Raw genomic sequence first — 25,342 nt, 5'->3', positions numbered from 1 at the left:
CTAGACGAGTTTCCTTCCATGGATGATGAGCCTCCTCTACCCTCGTTTTGAATTCAGAGTGGTCTTCTCTTAGGATAGCTGCCTGCCAGGGTTGACGAGCCTATCCTGCCCGGCTATTTGACCCATAGCTGGAGGTTGGTTCGTGGGCACCTGGGCATTTCCACACACCGGTGGGCCCGCATGCCGCACGTCTAGGGGCCAACCTCCTCCGAGTCCTTGTAGTCTAGCCTGGGGCCTTGCGGTACCCAGTTTACGCCTGTCGCCGCGATGGAGGCACTACATAGGGCTTGTTGTGGAGAGGTTATTGTACTGGCAGGAGAGACTGACGCATTCTGCTCTCTTTTCGCATTGTCCTAAAAAGGACAGACGGTGCTAGCCAGCGGTGAGGGCTGAAAGCGAGAAGTGACAAGCACAAGACACTTCGCCAACACACTAGACACGTCACACAACCGTTTGGCAGGCACGTACTTACCAATACAAGGACAGCACACATACGGAAAAATCTGGCCATATCTCATGCAGAAATCATCACAGACACTTCATGTTACTTTGTGACCAAGATGATGCATCTCTATCATGAAAGAGATAGAGACAATGTATATATTCTAAATGCAAATGTAAATGAATAAAGACCAACAGGGATCAGTGTCGCTCTAACGCGTCTGATAATTATCTAGTTCTTGGTGATCATACTCCCCTAAGAGCATGAAAAGAAACACATTTGATTATTTTGGATACAATTATTGATGGCTTAAATAAACAGCACGGAACTGATAGACTGCTCATATATTTTGATATGTAACATAACTGATCGGGGAATGGAACCCAGACTGGTCACCTAGTATAGTTCTCTAAGTGGACTGACAGTCAAATAATAATGAGAAAATGAATCGAAAAAGGGGACCTAGCTGTGTAAACCTTTGTTCTGTGATCTAAAAATAGTGAAAGCAGAAGCACATTCCCGGAATTAACTCACTGTTTGAATTCGTCTGAGATTTTGCGATATTCTAAGAATGCTCGGATTCTTACTCGGCGCCGAACAAATTGAATTTTTATAAACACCAGAGCAGACAGCAGAAGGGCTGTTTCACATGTGCTGTAAGTAACTTGTGTAAGCTTTTGCATGTGACCCACATGTTCACATGTTGCCGACAGAAACGCAGTTGTGTAACTTTAGCGATCGTAAAAAGAGATGAGCTGAGATTTTCTACACGAACACCTGTACGCAGTAGGCTAAAACGAGAACACCTGTTTGTCATGTCAAGCATCTCACTACTTAAAATCATATGTTTTGTTTTACTAGAGCAGGTAGTGTGTACTTCTACTAGATATTCTCAGATATTCTCAAACTAGTGTCTTGGTGAATTTCCTGTATTATAATAAGCTTAAAGTACAGTGACCAAGGACGACTAAAAACACTTTCTTTAGAGGTCCTTGAGTCTTGACAGTGACTTATAAAGATCTAACAAGACAGGTTTGACTTTGAGAGTTACATTCTAAAAAGGTTCTACACATTTTAATGCCTTGATGATGGGGTTATGTATTATTATGATTGATTCATGATACAGTGGGATGATAGAGTGAGGCAGATAGTAGGATGAAAATCAGAACAAAGCCGGAGTGCGACAGAAGAACTTGAGAAGAAATCATTGTGTCAAAACATATATTATAACCGAAACACAGCCGTTTCAAATTTGAACTTGTAACTAATTTTTTTAGGGTGAAATTATAAATCTCAACCAAAACTGTATAGCTCTGGGGGCGATTTCTTCTTCTTCTTCTTCTTTCTTGATGTGGACTGGGTTCATCAGAACGTCTGTAGTCCAGCGGCGGAGTACTGGGTGATTGGTTACTGGTGGTGGGTGACCCAATAACTCCGAGAAGATGGTTAAAAGTATAAAACTATTTACACGAAGAGCTGCAGGGTTACTGTGTCAGCGAGGCAAGTCCGTGGGTACGACCCAGACCAGTTTGGAAGGACTCCAGTGAAGGAGCAACTGTGGTCTTAGGGTCGAGCTTGTTCCACTGACGCAGTGTTTTGAGACAGTATTATTTTGTGTCCATTGATATGCCTTTAAAATTCAGTTGTGTTGATGAATCATGTGTTTTGTTGTTGTTGGGTTCTTGTTTCTTGTGCTTACATAGTAATGGAATCACACATTCTGTTTTCTTACTCTTTTGTTTTTTAAAAATTTATTTATTTAGTTAGTGTTGTTTTCTTTAGTGTTTTTGCAGTCAATGTTGATGTTAACATTCAAATGGAGTCTTGAAAGTTCATGAAATATTGAAATAAAAGTATGCACTGCCTGTTTATAAGGAGCAAGCACACAGCTGATGATTGTATGTTTCAGCTGCAATAGAAAATGGAGCAATCTAACGGAAGTGGAGAACAAAAGGGCAAGCGACCAGTTGTATACATCAGTCGGTCAGACTGCTTCAGTGCTTGCCACAGACTGCATAGGTTTGTGAACTTCCGTTTATCCTTTGTCATCTCGGACACATATTTTTGGACTCACCATTAGTAAGGCCTAAAAAAAAAATAGGTGTGGTTACGGTAACCCGACCTACCCTATTTTTAGGGGCCGGCCCAATAACTTTTTATTACATTTGTCAAAAACAAAAAAACAAAAAAACAAAAACCCGAGTGCAGAAAACGCAATGAAAGCGAAAGCGCTCGAGTCGCACACTTATTTCCCTGTCAAGTAGGTTTAATTTGTACACATTAGAAAAAAAAGTTTAAAAAAAAAAAAGTGATTGCCTACCTTCCTACCCTATTATTTTTGGCTATGTTACCTTAACCACACCTTCTTTTTTTTTTGGCCTAATCAGTGTTTCACAGAATTTAGTAGTGTTTGGATGTATCGTTGTATTGTCAGGCGGCTGGCTGGCAGTATGTCCATCCATACATCTGTGAAAAACCCTAATGTTGAGGTTTTCATCAATGTTGTTGAAGTTAAAGCTTTGAAACTACACAAACTTCTAGGGTTTGATGACCTTCTGACATGGCACAAATCTGGCAGACCATTGTCAAATTTCAAGGTCTGAGCAGTGTCAAATGCTAATAAAAAAAATCCTGCGCGTTCAGGTTTTCTGGGATATTATTGGAGCTATAGTTCTTTACAAAGGTTTGATGGCCATCAGAGGAGACACAAGTCAGGTTTACCCTCATTGAATTTCAGAGTAGCAGAAAGGGTGAGCTTGGGTCAAAAATGAGAAAATGATAATTTTCTATAATGTTTATTTTACAGTTGGGGTAGAGTCTGGGCGATGAAAACTCTGCAACAACTCCCCAAAACTTACAGAACATCATGTGGACCCAAGTCATATTTAAAGGAACAGCCACATGTTAAACAACCTGTTAGAGCTGTCATGTCACTGCATAAAATAGATGTAACATAAAACAAAGGGGAAAAAATGTTGTAAGTAACAGTGACACTCGTTTCCAGGAGGCATGAATTGCTTGCGGCTTGCCTCTCGCTATGCATGTGTGTTTATGAAAAGATTAGGGGGCTAGCTTGGCAAGAATTGCATGACATCTTCAGAATATGCTCTACATTTTATTCATAGCCCATTGCTCTCAGATGAGGATAACAAGCTAACATATGGAAAGTGCAACAACCCCAATGGGCATGGACACAACTACAAAGGTAACTCAGCACTTACATGTGTCTGTTTGTGAGCATGTGTGTGTGTGTGTGTGTGCATGTGTTTGTGTGTGTGTCTGCATGCTTTTGTGCATGTGTATGGGTGTACCGGTATATATGTGTGTGTGTGTGCATGTGTGTGTGTGGCAAAATGGAGGCTTGACTAAGTCAATTTATTTCAGAAAGTTCAGACAGATTGTGACACGTACAAAATTAGTGTGAAGTGTCTAAAGTTGCAGCACACTTGGCAGTGGAAACTTTCCAAGCTCATATTTTAATTAAGCCTGTCACAGGAATAATACCTAGGTTGCTGGGATATTATATTATGTTATGTTGACTGAATAACAGCCTGTTTCTCTGCATCTAATTGCAAGGTTATTTATTATAAGTTGACCTAATAGATCGGAAAAAAGCTCCACCAGGATTTAAACCCCAAAATACATAGGCTATAGCAAGATTGACTGCGAATCTTTTAAATGATTTGATATAATAAATACAATAATATGATAGTGATACTTTAGAAACAACAGTGTTTCACCTCTATTCTTCTTTTCTTTTTGCAGTGGAAGTGATTGTCCGAGGACCAGTAAGTAGATGATGTTTTTGTAAGCATGTGTTTCATCAGTGTGTTTTCTCAATGACAATGTGTGCGTGTGTTATTGTGTGTTTGTTAGTGTGTGTGTGTGTGTGAGAGTGTGCATGCGTGTGCGTGTGTGTGTGTGTGTGTGTGTGAGTTTTTTTCTCTTCCTCTGGCTTTCTGCATATTATTTGTTTGGAAAAAAAGAGAAAAAACCCACTGGCATTTGTTGAGATTTTTCTCATGATTTTCAGGTTGATCCTGTGACAGGCATGGTCATCAATTTAACAGACCTGAAGTTGTACATCAATGTGAGTACCGACATAGTCATCTGCCATTCTGATAATCATCGCTCCTACGGCTATTGCCAGTTGTCTCTCTGACCGGACGCTAGAGTCCTTCGCGAATCTATCAAAACAAGAATACAGAGTTATCTCCCATATGTTTTTCGCGAGCACTGATCTGAATTTGAGATCAGTGTTCGCGAGACGAAAATGATTGCAGATTGGCTGACTTCGACAGTGATCTCCATTCTGTTCTTCACAGTTATGATAAAGACATCGTTCTAAGGTCAAAACAAGTCGAAATTTTGGGACTGCTGCCGGAAGGAGACCGTAATATATGGTTGCATCACTGTCAACTGGTTACAGAAAAAATTGTCTGCTCCAGCGAGCGCCGAAACCAAACGGTTGATTATCACGTGACACTTTTGCCATATTTAGAGTTGTTTGCACAGTAAATACAGCCGCGAAAAATAGCTAGCTTGAAACTGTCTTACATATCAATTCCTTTGTAATTTAAAAATTACACAACACCATGAAAAATCATTATCGACGATCACGAATCTGCTTACATCCATTACACATTACGAAAAGATCTAAATATGTAAAAAATCGATTCCTTGCCAGACAAGGATAACCAAGGCATCCTGTCAGGGATAGAATGAGCCGAACTCATTTTGACCTGAGTTCAGGATGAGTCATCTGCATGTCCAACGTTTAGCACAATGGTATTGCAGCTGTGATAAAAACATTAAAAAAAAATTAAAACCTTTTAATAACCAGCTGTTACCAGTATTCCTTAGAAAAGGAGTGTGTGTGTGCAGCTGTGTTGTTGTTCTTGTTGTATAATGCTCATTGAAACCAACCCTTTTTTGACTCACATGCGAAGCAAAAGTGAGTCTATGTACTCACCCGAGTCGTCCGTCCGTCCGGACGTCCGTCTGTCCGTCCGTCCGGAAAACTTTAACGTTGGATATTTCTTGGACACTATTCAGTCTATCAGTACCAAATTTGGCAAGATGGTGTATGATGACAAGGCCCCAAAAAACATACATAGCATCTTGACCTTGCTTCAAGGTCAAGGTCGCAGGGGCCATAAATGTTGCCTAAAAAACAGCTATTTTTCCCATTTTCTCTGAAGTTTTTGAGATTCAATACCTCACCTATATATGATATATAGGGCAAAGTAAGCCCCATCTTTTGATACCAGTTTGGTTTACCTTCAAGGTCAAGGTCACAGGAGCTCTTCAAAGTTGGATTGTATACATATTTTGAAGTGACCTTGACCCTGAACTATGGAAGATAACTGTTTCAAACTTAAAAATTATGTGGGGCACGTGTTATGCTTTCATCATGAGACACATTTGGTCACATATGATCAAGGTCAAGGTCACTTTGACCCTTATGAAATGTGACCAAAATAAGGTAGTGAACCACTAAAAGTGACCATATCTCATGGTAGAAAGAGCCAATAAGCACCATTGTACTTCCTATGTCTTGAATTAACAGCTTTGTGTTGCATGACCTTGGATTACCTTGACCTTGGGTCAAGGTCACATGTATTTTGGTAGGAAAAATGTGTAAAGCATGTGAGTCGTATGGGCTTTGCCCTTCTTGTTCACATTTTCTCTGAAGTTTTTGAGATTTAATACCTCACCTATGTATGATATATAGGGCAAAGTAAGCCCCATCTTTTGATACCAGTTTGGTTTACCTTGCTTCAAGGTCAAGGTCACAGGAGCTCTTCAAAGTTGGATTGTATACATATTTTGAAGTGACCTTGACCCTGAACTATGGAAGATAACTGTTTCAAACTTAAAAGTTATGTGGGGCACATGTTATGCTTTCATCATGAGACACATTTGGTCACATGATCAAGGTCAAGGTCACTTTGACCCTTATGAAATGTGACCAAAATAAGGTAGTGAACCACTAAAAGTGACCATATCTCATGGTAGAAAGAGCCAATAAGCACCATTGTACTTCCTATGTCTTGAATTAACAGCTTTGTGTTGCATGACCTTGGATGTATTTTGGTAGGAAAAATGTGTAAAGCAGTTCTTAGTGTATGATGTCATTGCTAGGTTTAGTTATTTGACCTTGACCCTGAAGGTCATGTAAAGGTCAAGGTCAAGCATGTGAGTCGTATGGGCTTTGCCCTTCTTGTTAACCCTGTTATTTCATGTTTCTTGTAAAGGCTGGTGACAGTAAATATTTTTCTTCTCATTGTCTTCTGTTTAACCATCACAGAAACATCTCATAATAGATGAATTTCGGAAATACCTGTCGGATTTGTATGGGTTGTGAAAGAGTGAGTACCCTTGCTTTTGCTCGGACAAATATTGACATATGTGCTTCCCGTACACGTGTTTGAGACACACTCTCTCACTAGTGACTGGCCTGTAATGTTACGTGGGAAAGTTTCTCATGCGACATCAATCAATCAATATGAGGCTTATATCGCCCGTATTCCGTGGGTACAGTTCAAAGCGCAGGGATTTAATTTTTTTAATTTCTTTTTTATTTTATGCAATTTATATCGCGCACATATTCAAGGCGCAGGGATTTATTTATGCCGTGTGAGATGGAATTTTTTTACACAATACATCACGCATTCACATCGGCCAGCAGATCGCAGCCATTTCGGCGCATATCCTACTTTTCACGGCCTATTATTCCAAGTCACACGGGTATTTTGGTGGACATTTTTATCTATGCCTATACAATTTTGCCAGGAAAGACCCTTTTGTCAATCGTGGGATCTTTAACGTGCACACCCCAATGTAGTGTACACGAAGGGACCTCGGTTTTTCGTCTCATCCGAAAGACTAGCACTTAAACCCACCACCTAGGTTAGGAAAGGGGGGGGAGAAAATTGCTAACGCCCTGACCCAGGGTCGAACTCGCAACCTCTCGCTTCCGAGCGCAAGTGCGTTACCACTCGGCCACCCAGTCCTTGCCATTATTTCTGACATGACATTATAATAGGCCAGTCACTAGCAAGGGTGTGTGTCTCAAACACGTGTACAGGAAGCATATGTCAATATTTGTCCAACCAAAAGCAAGGGTACTCACTCTTTTACAAGCCATACAAACCCGACAGAGTTATTTGCAAAAATCGTCTATTATCGTGTGAACTCCTCATATATTTTTTGTCAGTCTGGTTTGTTGTTGTTACACGTTTTGAAATGTTCTCGAAAACAAAAGAAGAAAATGCTGAAGACACTTCTTAATTAGTTGACATCAAAAGCGGACAAACACTCAAGTCCCTAATGGCTTAAAACCGTAGGACTTTTAATATTAATTTTAATTAGTTGACATCTGATTTGAATGATTGTCCTTGCATGTACCCTTTTGCTGCAGACAACTTTCTCAGAGAAAAACCTTTCAATGAAGGTTTGGTCTACAATCGAGTTTTTCATTAAAAAAAAAAACCACCAAAAAAACCACACACACGCAAACAAACATTTGTCACTGTTTGATTTCAGGAAGCAATCATGTCTCTACTTGACCACAAAAACATTGACAAGGATGTTTCCTACTTCAAGGATGTTGTGAGGTACAGCATTTTTATTATATATCTTTAAATACGGTGGGTTATTGTTACACAAAAGAGAGTAGAAACTTTTATTAGGATCAGGGAGCACAATTATGCATACATGCAAGGGCTGTCACAGAAACTCATCATAGCATGGAGAAAATGTGATATTGTGCTATTTAGACATCTGCTTGGCAGTATGTGAAGGATGAATTGTCACGCACACATGCACAAAACACGCACGCAGTCTGTCATCCACGACTCAAAACAATCTTGCTCTTCCGACCACAAAACACAAGTTGACACGAACAGTAGATTAAGGACGTTTCTTACAAACAATCAATTATACATAACATAAATACACGCACAACACTATCTAACTATACAAATCTTTCTTTCGGCAATATCCACAACAACAACAAAGATCAACCAGCGTTAAAGCCTATAACAACAAAGAATAATTATTTAGAAACTTTCATACCTCTCACTTTCGCTCAGTTCATTATGACGTTATAGCTCCTGCACGTTTAGCTGTTAGGACGGGCTAAGGCTAATGTTACCGTGCTTGCGTATCCGAAATCGTTCATGAACCGGAGTCAACGAGGCCGTGGTGCGAAGCGACAGGAGTCATCGGTGACGTCGAGTCCTTGCCAGGCGAGCAGTGCCGTCGTCGAAAGTGGAGCGGCAGACATCTCCTCAGTAGTAGGCCATTTCAGAGTAGCCTCCGCATGGTGAAATACAACAACCTGGAATGGTGAACGCAAGACTTAGTTCACGGTAACAGTAACATCGCCCACCCGTCCTTATAACTTAACAACCAAGTGCAGGATTAAATGGACATAATTCTCTACTCTCACTCTCATGCATCTCGAACACACATACCAACGGACTTATACATTTAATTCTGCTAAGTATGAAGTCCAACGAATAATACCAAATTCATTCTATAAACAAAACTGTCCACCACTCCCCTTTCAACCAAAACATATTCATTCAACAACATACCAAACCATTCCCCAAAACAAACTCACAAATTCATACCGTTCAAGTACAAAGTTACACACGCACGTGCACACTATACATTCCGCCATCTTGGATTGACCGGTTTTCAGAAGTCAATAAGCAAAACTAAACCTGAGAATAATTTAACTGTAACACACACAACATAATATTTAATGATTACATACCACATCCTGGTTGTATTGAAGTAGCCATACATATCCCCTGCCGTTGATAACAGGTTTCCGGCATCTGCTCTACGCAAACAGACCCTACGTTCAACGAAGAACGGATTCGCTTGGAACGCAAGCTATCTTCCCTCGGCTAAAGGCAAAGAACGAATGAATAAAAAGGAGTATCTACGAGCTCGAATTTAGCTCTGAGTTCACCTTACAAAATACAAGCAAAACACACGTGAAATACCTGAGCACGAGCTCCACGAGACACCTGCAGTTAACCAGCGTCTACCTATGACAGGCGAAATAGAGGAACACAGGCGCTCCAATACAATACATTTAACCCCACAGCTTAAAAGTATGCTAATATTAAAGCCGCTTGTGACAAACCCCCCTACTCAAACCGAACTACGGTTCGTCACAAAAAATCCACACAATGCGGCTGTAATAGTCTGCTCCGACGTTGTCGCATCCTCGGATTGCTCTGATGCGGAACGTGAATGTCTGAAGCAACAGGGCCCAGCGTATCAAGCTTCCGTTCGTCATCTTGGTCTTCTGTAGAGGTTGAAGGGACTGGTGATCAGTCTGTAGCGATTCTCTCTCTCTCTGAGACTGTCAATGTGCCAAACACGGTCGACAGCGATTCTCCGGAAAGGTTCATCTATGAGAGGCATCTTTCCAAGGTGAGCTTTGGGTGATCCTCCTTCAGGTAAAGCTCGATGACCAACATCACAGGAATGAACATAACGCCTGATGTCGCCCTCCATCCCTGGCCAGTAGAACGAATGCCAGAGTCTATTCTTAGTTTTCTTTGTCTCAAGATGACCAGTCTTAGTAACATTGTGGTATCGTCTCAAAATACCCGAACGAAGAGTCTCGGGCACCACCACCTGACTGAAGGTCTTCTCCGTGGTTATGAAAAGGCGATGCAGGACGCCCTGTTTCCAAAGGAATTTCACCTTTCCTTTCTTCCCGGATGGTGTAGGGTTCCTCCCTTTTGCCAGCTCCCGCACCCTAGACAGAGTTGGGTCAAGCGTCTGTAGCTGGATCAACTTCTCTCTGGTAACACCTAGACCAGAGTCCTTCATCCGTAGTGTTTTAGGAGGTTCTTTTTCTCGCGTATTTTGGACTTGAGTAATGGCGGCTATCTTGACAGGTTGAGCTTTCGCCCGGTACACAGGAACTTCAAGGGTTTCTCCTCCAGGCTGAACGATCCGGTTTCCGATGAGTACGGGATATGTTAGCTGGTCAGCCACAATAGCGACAACGTTTCCTGAAAAGAATGGGGACTCTAAATGTACGATCGTAGTAGGACAAGTCTTCTGAACGTTCCCTGCTGCGAAACGAATAGTTTGACTTCCCTGCTTGAGATTACAGTCTTTTACCAGCGAGGAGTCAATAACCAGTCCGTCGGCGCCTGTGTCACGAAGAGCAGATACTTGCGATCCATTGATACTGACCGTGCATAAAGGAGTGTACGAAAGTTGGCTACATGGGTCACAAAGGGTAGGTAACTCTGATGTGGCAGCAGTGGTTCCTGGCGTCGTTACAACTGTTCTCACGTTGGTGACGGTCCGCACGTTGAAGGACGATGCTGAATGCGGGCAATTCCTACGGATGTGCCCAGTTTTACCGCAACCGTAGCAATTTCTCTTGGGAAAAGGGCCGTTGGGGTGGACGGGACTAACTGGGGCAGAGTCTTCCTCAGGATTTTCAATGTCCTTCGTGTTCTTCTCGACTCGACCAGTCGCAGTAACCGGGTTTTTCCTGGCTCTTTTTGATGCAGCAAACCTCTCAGCTAGTTCGGCGGCCTCGGTGACGTTCGCCGGTTCGCGCTGCCGGATGAAATCCGCGAGGTCTCCAGACACATGGTCCATCAGGTGTTCCATCAGTATGAGGTCTCGGATCCCAGCATAGGTCTCCTCTTTCTTCGCTGCTTTCCTCCACCGTTCAAACCAAATTCGAAGGCGGGTAGCAAACTGTATAAAAGTCTCCTCTCCCCTTTTGGCCGCGAGTCGAAACTTAGAACGATACGAGTCAGCCGTCCAGCGAAAAGATCCTCTAAGGGCGTCCACAATGACATCAAAGTTTCCCGCATCCTCAGCTGGCAGTTCCAAGTAAACATCGGCAGCAAAACCTTTCAGGAGGGCTCCCAGCCGAGCTCCCCAGTCACTCTCCCTGTCCCAGCCACTGAGAGTTGCTGCTCTCTCGAATCGTCCTAGGAAGGTGTCGAGATCCTCTTTGGCTTCATCAAATGGATCTATTTTCAGACGAACTGGTTCAATAGCCCTACCACGAGAACTTGAAGTAGTCTCTTCTCTCCTAGTCTTTTCTATCTCTGCACGAACTCTTTCTTCTTCCAGTTCAGCTAGACGTCGGCGGCGGTCGTTTTCTTCCTCTTCTCGAAGTACTTTTCTTCTGATTTCTTCTTCCTCCCTCTGAAGTCTTCGTTGAGCATCCTGTTCCTCCCTCTGAAGTCTTCGTTGAGCTTCTTCTTTTCTCAGTTGAGCTTCTTCTTTTCTCAGTTGAGCTTCCTCTTCTTCTTGAAGTAGTCTTCGTTGAGCTTCTTCTTTTCTCAGTTGAGCTTCCTCTTCTTCTTGAAGTAGTCTTCGTTGAGCTTCTTCTTTTCTCAGTTGAGCTTCCTCTTCTTCTTGAAGTAGTCTTCGTTGAGCTGCTTCCTCTTCTTGAACGTATTTTGCTAAAGCAGCCCCTGATCGAACGCCCAAAGCACGTCCCCTAGCGGCTATAATTTCTTGAGCTGACGTGAGGGAACTAGATTTTTCAATAGGGTCAACAGCAGCTCCATCCATATGCTTTGGCGTGGTAAGTGTCATACGGGGTGGAGAATTACCATGATCAGGGGTAGAAAAACTTGCCAGAGCGGCATTGCGAGATTTGGATCCCGACATGATTTCTCACCAAATGTAAAATGGTTAAGTCGCCAACTATGGAAAAGCAACCTAACTACTTCACAACAAAATTCTGAAGCAAAACATCTCAATCTACAACATTTCCAGACAAGTTACAACAGGGAAAAATGCTATAAACAACGTCGAGACATGTACCCAGCACCGGCTAGTATTCACAGGTGGCCGCTGTGAAAATCAGGTTAAGCCTTAGCACGTACAAGCATGTTATTCAATCATCCCTATTCAAAAATCAAACCTGACAAGACGGTACAAACAAACAGACGAACAGAGCAAAATCATAGGTGACGATGTAATAATAAAGAATCCCGGACGAGCCCCCATTTGTCACGCACACATGCACAAAACACGCACGCAGTCTGTCATCCACGACTCAAAACAATCTTGCTCTTCCGACCACAAAACACAAGTTGACACGAACAGTAGATTAAGGACGTTTCTTACAAACAATCAATTATACATAACATAAATACACGCACAACACTATCTAACTATACAAATCTTTCTTTCGGCAATATCCACAACAACAACAAAGATCAACCAGCGTTAAAGCCTATAACAACAAAGAATAATTATTTAGAAACTTTCATACCTCTCACTTTCGCTCAGTTCATTATGACGTTATAGCTCCTGCACGTTTAGCTGTTAGGACGGGCTAAGGCTAATGTTACCGTGCTTGCGTATCCGAAATCGTTCATGAACCGGAGTCAACGAGGCCGTGGTGCGAAGCGACAGGAGTCATCGGTGACGTCGAGTCCTTGCCAGGCGAGCAGTGCCGTCGTCGAAAGTGGAGCGGCAGACATCTCCTCAGTAGTAGGCCATTTCAGAGTAGCCTCCGCATGGTGAAATACAACAACCTGGAATGGTGAACGCAAGACTTAGTTCACGGTAACAGTAACATCGCCCACCCGTCCTTATAACTTAACAACCAAGTGCAGGATTAAATGGACATAATTCTCTACTCTCACTCTCATGCATCTCGAACACACATACCAACGGACTTATACATTTAATTCTGCTAAGTATGAAGTCCAACGAATAATACCAAATTCATTCTATAAACAAAACTGTCCACCACTCCCCTTTCAACCAAAACATATTCATTCAACAACATACCAAACCATTCCCCAAAACAAACTCACAAATTCATACCGTTCAAGTACAAAGTTACACACGCACGTGCACACTATACATTCCGCCATCTTGGATTGACCGGTTTTCAGAAGTCAATAAGCAAAACTAAACCTGAGAATAATTTAACTGTAACACACACAACATAATATTTAATGATTACATACCACATCCTGGTTGTATTGAAGTAGCCATACATATCCCCTGCCGTTGATAACAGGTTTCCGGCATCTGCTCTACGCAAACAGACCCTACGTTCAACGAAGAACGGATTCGCTTGGAACGCAAGCTATCTTCCCTCGGCTAAAGGCAAAGAACGAATGAATAAAAAGGAGTATCTACGAGCTCGAATTTAGCTCTGAGTTCACCTTACAAAATACAAGCAAAACACACGTGAAATACCTGAGCACGAGCTCCACGAGACACCTGCAGTTAACCAGCGTCTACCTATGACAGGCGAAATAGAGGAACACAGGCGCTCCAATACAATACATTTAACCCCACAGCATAAAAGTATGCTAATATTAAAGCCGCTTGTGACATGAATAGATAAATATATAATAAAGAAATCAATAGATACATAGAAAAACAAATTAATAAATGATGAAGTAACGTGTAGTGCAGAACCTCGTCTACTTTCAATTTGTTTAAAATAGGGCAACAGGTGTCAGTACAGAGCGGCCAACTGTTATGCTTTTATCGTAGCATGCTACGTTTTAAGACAAATTAATGCACTGTTACGCTAAACTTTAAATTGCTACACTCAAACAAATAATCACAAGCATGCAACAGTTGCCTCTTTCTTGTGAGTCCTGGTTCTCATTTCTGCTTATCATTCCATGTAGCGGTCAGACTATGGGTCAACAAACATTTTCTACACTGAAAAGTGCCACTGCAGACAGCTCTTAGTAATGGGCATTATTATGTTACTGCTTTCTAAATACACTTGTTCAAAATGTATATTCTTGTGTGAGGCAGCATACATTCAGATGTGCAAATACATTTTAGACAATGCTACACTTTAACACTTTGCTACACTGAACATTTAAAATAAAAAGAAAGTGTTACACTTTAGGCTTCACAAGCGTTGGCAGGTTTGCAAGTATTATTTATATAATTAGTTACCACAGATATGATCTGATAGGAGAATGCAGGAGCAGAGTCTCATTTTGTTTCCCTTGCACGCAAAGGATACTCTATTCGAATGAAGAATCACGCTTTACTTCACTTGAAGTTGTACACGTGTGTGTGTGTATGTGCCTAGGAGAAAAAGACGGTGTGTAGTAGTTTGAGTAAAAAAACCAGTGTGTGGTTGTGTCTTCATTTTTTTCAGAGAAGGCAAATTACCCTTAGTTTGCTCTTTGCACTGTTCAGTTGTGTGTGTACAGTAGAACTCCCCTTTTTAAGACCCTAGCCCTGAACACCCTGAGAAAATCTGATCTTAAAAAGGAGGGAGTCTTAAAATGGGGGTAATTTTAATCAATCAATCAATATTAGGCTTATATCGCGCGTATTCCGTGGGTACAGTTCTAAGCGCAGGGATTTATTTATTTTTTTATTTATTTTTAATTTTTATGCAATTTATATCGCGCACATATTCAAGGCGCAGGGATTTATTTATGCTGTGTGAGATGGAGTTTTTTTACACAATACATCACGCATTCACATCGGCCAGCAGATTGCAGCCATTTCGGCGCATATCCTACTTTTCACGGCCTATTATTCCAAGTCACACGGGTATTTTGGTGGACATTTTTATCTATGCCTATACAATTTTGCCAGGAAAGACCCTTTTGTCAATCGTGGGATCTTTAACGTGCACACCTCAATGTAGTGTACACGAAGGGACCTCGGTTTTTCGTCTCATCCGAAAGACTAGCACTTGAACCCACCACCTAGGTTAAGAAAGGGGGGGAGAAAATTGCTAACGCCCTGACCCAGGGTCGAACTCGCAACCTCTCGCTTCCGAGCGCAAGTGCGTTACCCAGTCCTTTACAGAGGTTATGAACAGAAAGTCAGAGAAAACAAGGTCTTTAAAAGGAGGGAGTCTTAAATTGGGGGGGGGTCTTAAAAGGGGGTTTGACTGTAGAATGTGTGTTTGCATTGATGTGTTTATTAAAATGCATTTTTCTTGATTTTTTTATCTGCAGCACAACTGAAAATGTTGCTGTGTTTATCTGGGACAACATGGTGAAACGGCTGCCACCTGGACTGTTGCATGAAATTAAGGTTCATGAGACGGACAAGAACGTCATATTTTATCGCGGGGAGCTGGCATAATTCAATGCAGATACAGTACTACAGTGGAACCCTCCTTTCGAGACTAAAAAAAAATCTGAGAAAATCATGTCTTAAAAAGGAGGGAGTCTTAAAATGGGGGTAAATGTACAAAGGCTATGGACAGAATGTCTGAGAAAAGAGGGTTTAAAAAGGGAGGAAGTCTTCAATTGGGGGGTCTTAAAAGGGGGGTTCCACTGTACCCCCCTTTTAAGACCCCCCCCCCCCCCCTATCTGAGAAAAACAGGTCTTAAAAGGTCTTGAAATGAAAGTAAATTTACAGAAAATATAAACAGAAAATCTGAAAAATATAGGGTCCTAAAAAGGGGGGGGGGGGGAGGGGGGGGGTGTCTTGAAACAACAGGTCTTAAAAGGGGGGTGCCACTGTAAGCATCCTCTTCATGCCATCAGGACCTGTCATTGTGGCATTTTTATCAGTTTGACTCTCTTTACAGAATGCTCAGTCTCTTTTTGCGATCTGCATTTGTGTCATGTTTGACTCTTTTTACAGAGTACATGTACATGTACCTAGTCGTTTTTGGTGAGCTGCATATTTGTGTCCTCGTTTTTAGCATTACAGAAACAGTCAAGGTGATGTTGTGTTGTGATTATATTTGTTATGTACAGGGGTTTTAACTGATATACTACTTAACATGTATTTTATTTATGCCTATTTGGACGACGGGGGTGTTGTACGACCCATACTCGGGGAAGAGGTGGTACAAGGTTTATACTGTACTCATTCTGATGGTGTTGATCGTGTACAACACATACTTTTTACGTTAGTCCTTCTTTTTATAAGGTACGGGTCGTACATGACCCACATTATCCAGACTGTGTAGTCTAAAACGTGATCTGGTGAAGGTTAATGTAGTAGTGTTGTGTCAGTGATGGGCATTGTTTGTGTTTGCATTTTTTTTTCTAGTCATGAGCTCCAAGTATTGTTGGACTTCGAGGCAATAAATAATTACTTCATGAAATAACATTCCTTTTTATTATGACATGAGGAGAGAGATGACGATTTCTGTTATTTTGTTGTTTTTGACTCACATGCGAAGCAAAAGTGAGTCTATGTACTCACCCGAGTCGTCCGTCCGTCCGTCCGTCCGTCCGGAAAACTTTAACGTTGGATATTTCTTGGACACTATTCAGTCTATCAGTACCAAATTTGGCAAGATGGTGTATGATGACAAGGCCCCAAAAAACATACATAGCATCTTGACCTTGCTTCAAGGTCAAGGTCGCAGGGGCCATAAATGTTGTCTAAAAAACAGCTATTTTTCACATTTTTCCCATTTTCTCTGAAGTTTTTGAGATTCAATACCTCACCTATATATGATATATGGGGCAAAGTAAGCCCCATCTTTTGATACCAGTTTGGTTTACCTTGCTTCAAGGTCAAGGTCACAGGAGCTCTTCAAAGTTGGATTGTATACATATTTTGAAGTGACCTTGACCCTGAACTATGGAAGATAACTGTTTCAAACTTAAAAATTATGTGGGGCACATGTTATGCTTTCATCATGAGACACATTTGGTCACATATGATCAAGGTCAAGGTCACTTTGACCCTTATGAAATGTGACCAAAATAAGGTAGTGAACCACTAAAAGTGACCATATCTCATGGTAGAAAGAGCCAATAAGCACCATTGTACTTCCTATGTCTTGAATTAACAGTTTTGTGTTGCATGACCTTGGATGACCTTGACCTTGGGTCAAGGTCACATGTATTTTGGTAGGAAAAATGTGTAAAGCAGTTCTTAGTGTATGATGTCATTGCTATGTAAAGGTCAAGGTCAAGCATGTGAGTCGTATGGGCTTTGCCCTTCTTGTTTAATTAACTTTTTTTTATTACCGACTATGAAAGAGAATCATATTATGATTGTATTGTCTTTGTTTGATTGCCTTGTGTGTTGTTGTAAGGGCTGTATGCGTAGTACCGTACTGGGGTAATAAAGTGTGTTTGCATTGTAATTTTTGGGACTCTGTTTTTCTGCTTTGTTAGTTTAGTGTGTGTGGGAGGAAGGGGGGGGGGGGGGGGAGGGAGAGAGAGAGAGAGAGAGCATTTATCAGGCATGAGAATTGACAGAAGGTAAACAAAAACCTGACAACTAGGGGGTTTGAGGGCATGCACCCAATACACTTTTTTGTTTTTTTATTAATCGAAATGTAAGCAATCTTGGGCTAGCCTCAAGTACGTTTCAGGGTTTGCGGAGATCTGTAACACAAATAATTCATATTATAAAAAAAATCACAACTAAAACTACCTCAAAAGGGCCGACAAACATTTGTATACAATATCTTCAGGTTGCTGTTTCATTGTTCCTGGGCCAGACCTTTTCCTGCTGCCAAAAGCTTCACTCTCTATCGTTTGTGGAGATTGTCTTCCGTTATTCCTGAAATGCTTAAGCCGCGGCAGAGTTGTCCGAAGGCGTTGACAAAGTATTAAAATGATTTTCTATATAAAACGCGGGCAAATGGGAAAACAAGGAAACACCAATGAATGCTTTCACGCATCAACATTGGAATTCTGTCAGTTTTGCTTTTGTTTTGTGAACTCACACGCACGCACGCACTGTACACACACACACACTCACACACACACACACACACACGACTCGCATACACACACATACACACACACACGCGCGCACACACACACTCACACACACACACACACACACACACACACACACGACTCGCATACACACACATACACACACACACGCGCGCACACACACACACACGACTCGCACACACACGCACACACACACACACACAAATGCGCGAATTCTGCTACATCTCCCACTCACGGGGATATTCCCTAAAAGATGACACGTTACATAATATTTTAGCATTTATTTTGAATGCTCCTTTGCCTTTCGGTCTCACTTCTCTCCATGTTGGAGCAAGGGAAAAAACACTTCAACTGGAACGGCTCTTTCTTATTGAGCTGTTATGCCCAGGGTTATTGTTGAAGTTCAAGGAAGTGTTTGTTACTTTTTAATTGGCTGCAGGTGAGCAGCACAATCATTTAAATAATTTTACGCATTTAATTATTTCCTTAAATATTAGGCCTGATTGCAGTATTCTTTTTGGGTTACATCTACGCCCACATACCTTTGAACACACACACACACACTGACACACACTGACACACACGCACATTCTAACTGCATACAGTTGGCCCCGCTCAAACTCGAATTAGGAGTAACCATGAAGTAATTAATCTCTCTCTCTCTCTCTCTCTCTCTCTCTCTCTCTCTCTCTCTCTCTTTTTATTTGTATAAAATATTGTGAAATATTTTGAAAGAAAAGGGTTGAAGTTATCACTTGTTCGCCATGTCTTGTTATCAGAATGTGTATTGATTATCAGTTTTAGAACGTGTCCATAAGCAGTCTGCTTGTTAACGTTCTTAATGTTGTTACTGTTTATAACGTGTATACAAGAAATTAATTTAAAAAAACACGCTTAAACCAAGTAATTATGACCAGATAGGCCCACAAATGACAGATCAATAGGTGCACATTACTACACTGCCGCACGCACGCACACACAAATGGTCGGCACATGCTTTACTTCATGTAGTCATATGCCCTTTGAGTGGTGTAATGATCCGAGAAAAAAATTATGTGTAATATATATATATACACTAGAATGAATACCCGGCTTCGCCGGAAAGAAGTAGAGCCGAATGATACCCGGCTTTGCCGGGAAGAAATAGAGCCGGATACCCGGCTTCGCCGGGAAGAGGTAGAGGAATACCGAGTGGTGGGTGGCCGAGTGGTAACGCACTTGCGCTCGGAAGCGAGAGGTTGCAAGTTCGACCCTGGGTCAGGGCGTTAGCAATTTTCTCCCCCCTTTCCTTACCTAGGTGGTGGGTTCAAGTGCTAGTCTTTCGGATGAGACGAAAAATCGAGGTCCCTTCGTGTACACTACATTGGGGTGTGCACGTTAAAGATCCCACGATTGACAAAAGGGTCTTTCCTGGCAAAATTGTATAGGCATAGATAAAAATGTCCACCAAATACCCGTGTGACTTGGAATAAAGGCCGTGAAAGGTGAATGCTCGCCCTAATAGGCTTGAGGTTTGCTGGCCGATGTGAATGCGTGATATATTGTGTAAAAAATTCCATCTCACACGGCAGAAATTAATATGTAAAGCGCATTGAGCATATATATGATTATGCGCTATAGCAAATGTCCATTATTATTATTATTATTTATTATTACCCGGCTTCGCCGGGATGAAAGCGTTGTGGACAGTGACCTTCTAAAAATAGTAACGGGAATATGGATTGACGCCACACGAAGGAAGGGAGATAAACGCAAAACACTGGAGAAGATAAGAAAGAGTTACTGGGAATGGATCTGGGAAGATGAACAGAAAAACCAAAATCGGTTCAGCGCTGCGCGCTGAGAGCACGTGTTGAAAATTCTCATCGACCAGGTTGTGTCCGGGGTCTACCTGAATATGCCCACCAAATTTGAAGCAGATCCATCGAGAACTTTGGCCGTGCATCGCGAACACACACACACACACACACACACACACACACACACACACACACACACACACACACACACAAGTCGTATATATATATAGATAACTAGATGATTACCCGCTTCGCCGGGTACCGGCTTCGCCGGGATGATTGCGAGACGGAGTATGAAGTAGAGCCGCCGGGTACCCGCGATTGACGCCACACGAAGGAAGGGAGATAAACGCGCAAAACACTGGAGAAGATAAGGAAGAGTAATACCCGGCTTCGCCGGGATGAAAGCGTTGTGGACAGTGACCTTTTAAAAATAGTAACGGGAATATGGATTGAGCGTTGTGGACAGTGACCTTCTAAAAATAGTAACGGGAATATGGATTGACGCCACACGAAGGAAGGGAGATAAACGCAAAACACTGGAGAAGATAAGGAAGAGTTATTGGGAATGGATCTGGGAAGATGAACAGAAAAACCAAAATCGGTTCAGCGCTGCGCGCTGAGAGCACGTGTTGAAAATTCTCATCGACCAGGTTGTGTCCGGGGTCTACCTGAATATGCCGACCAAATTTGAAGCAGATCCATCGAGAACTTTGGCCGTGCATCGCGAACACACACACACACACACAGACACACAGACACCAGTCGTATCTATATATATATACGATTTGTGTCTGTGTGTGTGTCTGTGTGTGAGTTCGCGATGCACGGCCAAAGTTCTCGATGGATCTGCTTCAAATTTGGTGGGCATATTCAGGTAGACCCGGGACAGGACACAACCTGGTCGATATTTCAACACGTGCTCTCAGCGCGCAGCGCTGAACCGATTTTGTGCGCGCTGAACCGATTTTGGTTCCACCTCAGCTACCCGGGCCCCCATACCGACACACCAAAGCCAAAGTTCTCGGTGGATCTTTTTCAAATTTGGACACCGTATTCAGCTACACCCCGGACACAATATCATCGATGAGATATTTCAACACGTGCTCTCAGCGCGCAGCGCTGAACCGATTTTGGTTTTTGTGTTCATTTCACCATTATAAGTAACTCTTCCTTATCTTCTCATCTTCTCCAGGTTTTCAGCGTTTACCTCCCTTCCTTCGTATGGTGCACTATAGTATGAGTGGGGCATCTTCGGATATTCCCGGCGTTCTGTTACTATTTTTAGAAGGTCACCGCAGTGTCCAGAACGTAAATTGGACCCGTAAATTATCCTCACTGTAAAAGTGCAAAGGTCGAATCAATTTATAGCCACGCGAAAAATACACTGTCATCTATCTCTCTATAGATACGGCTTCTCTGTGTTTGTGTGTGTGTGTGTGTGTGTGTGTCTCTCTATGTGAGCAACACCTGGGGATTGTTCAGTTCTGTTTGTGATGTGGTCTGGCGGCTTTTGTGTATTTGTATGTACTGGCCTTCCTTTGAGAAGCCATAACAGTTCAAAAGGGCTTACAGATAAGCTCTAAATTGCTCAATCCTGTTTGAGTGGACTTCGCCTCCAAAGGTGATTAACACGGTTACATTCGTCGACGAGGATGGGACTCGATATGGTCAGGAATGACATTATGGCCACTGAATCATTTTCGTGCTGTTCCCATTCCACGAATCTGGGAGGGACCTAAGCTTGGCGGGTCCGCCATTGTTCGGACCCGGCGAAGCAGTACTTCTTCCCGGCGAAGCGGGTATTCATTCTAGTATATATATAGATAGATATCACCATGGACTTCCTTGTGACATAACTTCAGTACACTGGCGTGGACTCGCTGCAATAAGCATTACCGGTTCGCCTTTACGTGACGTGCGTGTGCGGCGCGTGTGTTGTTCGAAAGTAGAGCTGATTAATAATTAAATTCACGATTATCCCTGGATTTTTTGTTTGAAAATCATTTTGTTTTAAGATTCAAACATCCCCCCCCCCCCCCCCCCCCCCCCCCCCCCCCCCCCGTCTTCCAACAGTCGTTGCTTAGGGCGTGAAGAAAGACCGATGCAAAGCGAACGCTTGGGTCCGGGGCCACGCGCGCAGCCCTTGCTCGCACATGCAGTCTGTCATTAGGTCTAAAGCGTCACCTAAAACGCTGCGAGCGAGCCTTGCATGATTGTATTTTTTTCTGTTTGGGTCATTATTCCATGTAGGCTTGCTCACATTCCTGATGCTCTCTCTCTCTCTCTCTCTCTCTCTCTCTCTCTCTCTCTCTCTCTCTCTCTCTCTCTCTCTCTCTCTCTCTCTCTCTCTCTCTCTCGATATATATTTTTTATGTGGGTCTCGATATATTTTTTATGTGCGTCTGTCTTTATGTGTTGTATAAAGGACAGGTTGGAAGAATAGGCTTGGCCTAAAACCTTTATTCTTTTGTAATAAAGTTATGAGTCTGAGTCTCTCTCTCTCTCTCTCTCTCTCTCTCTCTCTCTCTCTCTCTCTCTCTCTCTCTCTCTCTCTCTCTCTCTCTCTCGGTTTCACTTGAATTATGATTTTTGTTTTTAGGAAACAGCAGAAATATGAAATGTACACTGCATGCAAACCTAACGCCCCCTGCACAAGAAAAAGTCAGTCAATGTAAATTAATCCATTAGAAATTAATTATTGTTTATTGTCCATGATTTAAGGTAAAGACAGACAAATGTTATAATGCGAATATTGATTTTGAATAGACCAATAATATAGGATGACATATGATTATTGTGATTCCACACATGTTGACACCAGCAAACACAACAACATTGTTTAACATAAATTATTATCAATTATTGTCCTTTTGTATAATGTAACATTTTACGAAAAAGTAAGAGTAATTACAGGTAGATGTTTTTTTCTGCACCACACAGATGCAAATGACAAAGTCTGTGTACAAACAGCATAAAAACAGATGCCATGTCAAGTTTGTTATCACTTATGTATTTATTGATGAAACGTGCACGCTACATTTGAAGCGTCTTCCAAAAAACAAAAAAAACTAAAAAGTAAATTCAACCGACAAATTCAGTCACATGTTCTTACAAATACAGGCATTTCTCCAACGCCTTCTATGTGGATATGTAAATAAAGCATGCTTTTGGAGAAGCAAAATTGCTTGCGATTGCTTTGAGCTTTTATGTCCCCCCTCTCTCTCTTTCTGTGTGTCTGTCTGTCTGTCAGTCACTAGTCTGTCTGTCTGTCTGTCTGTCTGTCTATCTGTGTGTGTGTGTGTGTCTCTCTCTCTCTCTCTCTCTCTCTCTCTCTCTCTCTCTCTCTCTCTCTCTCTCTCTCTCTCACACACACACAGCCAAATAAAATTCATGCGAAATTTCCGATCAGTTCTCGACGATAACCACTTGCTGAATATTCAACATGTGTTATATTGTGCTCAAGTTGTTTCTTTTGCATCCCAACTAATTCATGATATAATATGTGTTTTTATTAGTTATCAGCAGCGTTTTCCCTCATGGGCGAGGGCTTGTTGTATAGCAAGCAAGATATTATTGCTTATACCGTTGTCTCGATTGCATAAGCATTCTCCCCCCCCCCCCTCCTTTCCCCCTCTCTCCCCCCTCAGTCTCTCTCACACAGTCACATGTGACACACACACACACAGACTCACGCACACGCAGGCACGCCGCAGGCACGCACGCACACCCCTGACACAAGTGCGCCGACCCCCCCCCCCCCCCCCCCCCCGAAACACAGACATGCACATACAAACACACGCAGAGGCACGCACGCACGCACGCACGTGTGCCGCCCGGCCTCCCCCCCTAAAAAAAACCCAACATCAAACAAAGTCACACGCACACGCACGCACGCACGCACACGCACGCACACACACATACACGCACACACACACACACACACACACACGCACAGTGAACTAATGTATATGATTAGAGATCACACGACAAACACTCAAACTAGGCTGTCGGCACGAACACTATCCGAAACAATCACGCACTATTTTATACGTGTGCAAAGGAACTTCCATGTCACATGCATTATTTGTCGACTAAGTTCATATCGGACTTTACTTTTTTTTTATTGCTATTGTTATGGGATTTTGTCAGCTTGATAAATATTGATATATATAAAAATAAAAATAAATAAAAAAGTCATAGTCATTACGAGTCGTGCATATCTAAATATGATAGTTTTGAAGGATAAATGGAATCATCGGAAAAAAATGAGTCAAGTGGTTGCAAAAACTTCCATGTAACATACATGTATGTAATTTCTATGTTTATTAATGATATGAGCGAGCACCTGGATTGTTTGTTAGTAATCATGATGAGTCCCAGAAAATTGCTGATAACTGAGAAAGTTCTAATATGATTCATTGAAAAGGATTGAAGAGTGGGTTAATCCAAATCAACACTGACAAAATAACTGTTCGCACGAACTTGTATTTGGAGTAAATATGAAAACCTGTTTTGTGTCTCACCTTTTCTTCATATTTCTCTTCTCTGACTCGTAAAAGTCCCATACCAATCCTACTCGTATGATCAATTGGAAGAAAGTGTTTCGTGACGACAACAAATTTAGCCAAGATTCAAGGAAACTACTAGTAAGAATATGCCATTTAAATGCAGAATAAATGTGATCGTATTCTTCAAAAATGATTGCTTCCGTCTGTTGAGAAGGCAAGGAGTAATTAAGAGTCGTCAATTCATCGCGGATGTCGAACTTCCTCGATCGAACTCCGATAACCCAATCAGTGAATTGCTAAGGTGGTGACTCTACGTCATGGTAGAGATTGATCTGGTCACGCGATTATTCGTGGCTGAGTGATTTGCGGAAGAGGTGCACGGTAACTGAATCATCCATGTGGGATGTGTATACGTGTGTGTGTGTGTGTGTGTGTGTGTGTTTGTGTGTATGTGTGTGTCACTGTAGGCGGGGGGGGGGGGGGGGGGGGGGGGGGGGGAGGGGGGGGGGGGCATGACTGGCGGTCCTCTGACACCGACGTTTATGTTTACTGGACCTTAGGCATAGTCCACAGCTAAATCCAAACTTATTTGTACACTAAATACGCTAGCTCTTTGTACAAGTCATCATCATAATGCCTTGGTCATCGGATTTTTATCTGTGCTCGTTACTCGGAAGAGACTGGCACGTATCTCTTAGAAACGAGGACTTTTAACTTTCCAAAAATTACTGTCCAGTAGACACACCAGTAATGCATTACAAGTCCAACATTCTTTCACTATATTCACAAAAATCTACAGCCTAAACCAAAAGAGTTTTACCATGAGCAATTGGACCTTATACTTAGCGTACAAGCAAACATACAAACAGACAAACGAACGAACGAACGAACGAACGAACAAA

The 25,342-nt window shown here is 42.2% G+C and overlaps 2 protein-coding genes across 5 annotated transcripts; one reads left to right on the top strand and one right to left on the bottom strand.

Moving 5' to 3' along the window:
* Positions 1-1,022: 1,022 nt before the first annotated feature.
* LOC138981025 (6-pyruvoyl tetrahydrobiopterin synthase-like) lies at positions 1,023-17,526 on the top strand. 3 transcript variants are annotated; one of them, XM_070353824.1, is made up of 7 exons: positions 1,023-1,098; positions 2,352-2,461; positions 3,568-3,647; positions 4,208-4,230; positions 4,476-4,532; positions 7,991-8,061; positions 15,424-17,526. In XM_070353824.1, the coding sequence occupies exons 2-7, from the start codon at positions 2,364-2,366 to the stop codon at positions 15,551-15,553; spliced, it is 459 nt and encodes a 152-aa protein (XP_070209925.1). In that variant the 5' UTR covers positions 1,023-1,098; positions 2,352-2,363; the 3' UTR covers positions 15,554-17,526. The 3 variants fall into 3 exon arrangements, with proteins under 3 accessions (XP_070209925.1, XP_070209933.1, XP_070209939.1); XM_070353832.1 differs by lacking the exon at positions 1,023-1,098 and adding an exon at positions 1,113-1,221; XM_070353838.1 differs by lacking the exon at positions 1,023-1,098 and adding an exon at positions 1,252-1,308.
* Positions 8,352-13,815, bottom strand: LOC138981013 (uncharacterized). 2 transcript variants are annotated; one of them, XM_070353814.1, is made up of 3 exons: positions 13,441-13,815; positions 9,228-12,999; positions 8,352-8,786 (listed from the first exon to the last, which is right to left on the bottom strand). In XM_070353814.1, exon 2 carries the CDS (start codon positions 12,122-12,124, stop codon positions 9,758-9,760), a length of 2,367 nt encoding a protein of 788 aa, XP_070209915.1. In that variant the 5' UTR covers positions 12,125-12,999; positions 13,441-13,815; the 3' UTR covers positions 8,352-8,786; positions 9,228-9,757. The 2 variants fall into 2 exon arrangements, with proteins under 2 accessions (XP_070209915.1, XP_070209906.1); XM_070353805.1 differs by lacking the exon at positions 13,441-13,815 and having other exon boundaries at positions 9,228-13,434.
* Positions 17,527-25,342: the final 7,816 nt, after the last annotated feature.

The sequence above is a fragment of the Littorina saxatilis genome, linkage group LG1 (genome assembly GCF_037325665.1).
Source record: "Littorina saxatilis isolate snail1 linkage group LG1, US_GU_Lsax_2.0, whole genome shotgun sequence".
NCBI lineage: Eukaryota > Metazoa > Mollusca > Gastropoda > Littorinimorpha > Littorinidae > Littorina > Littorina saxatilis.
This window is presented reverse-complemented; position numbering and strand designations above follow the sequence as displayed.

Bases quoted from the DNA above. Each gene is read 5' to 3' on its own strand.
- LOC138981013 (XM_070353814.1), bottom strand. From the start codon at position 12,124: ATGTCGGGATCCAAATCTCGCAATGCCGCTCTGGCAAGTTTTTCTACC.
- LOC138981025 (XM_070353824.1), top strand. From the start codon at position 2,364: ATGGAGCAATCTAACGGAAGTGGAGAACAAAAGGGCAAGCGACCAGTT. The intron at 2,462-3,567 runs GTTTGTGAACTT...TTTTATTCATAG, and splicing joins GCTTGCCACAGACTGCATAG to CCCATTGCTCTCAGATGAGG. The intron at 4,231-4,475 runs GTAAGTAGATGA...CATGATTTTCAG, and splicing joins AAGTGATTGTCCGAGGACCA to GTTGATCCTGTGACAGGCAT.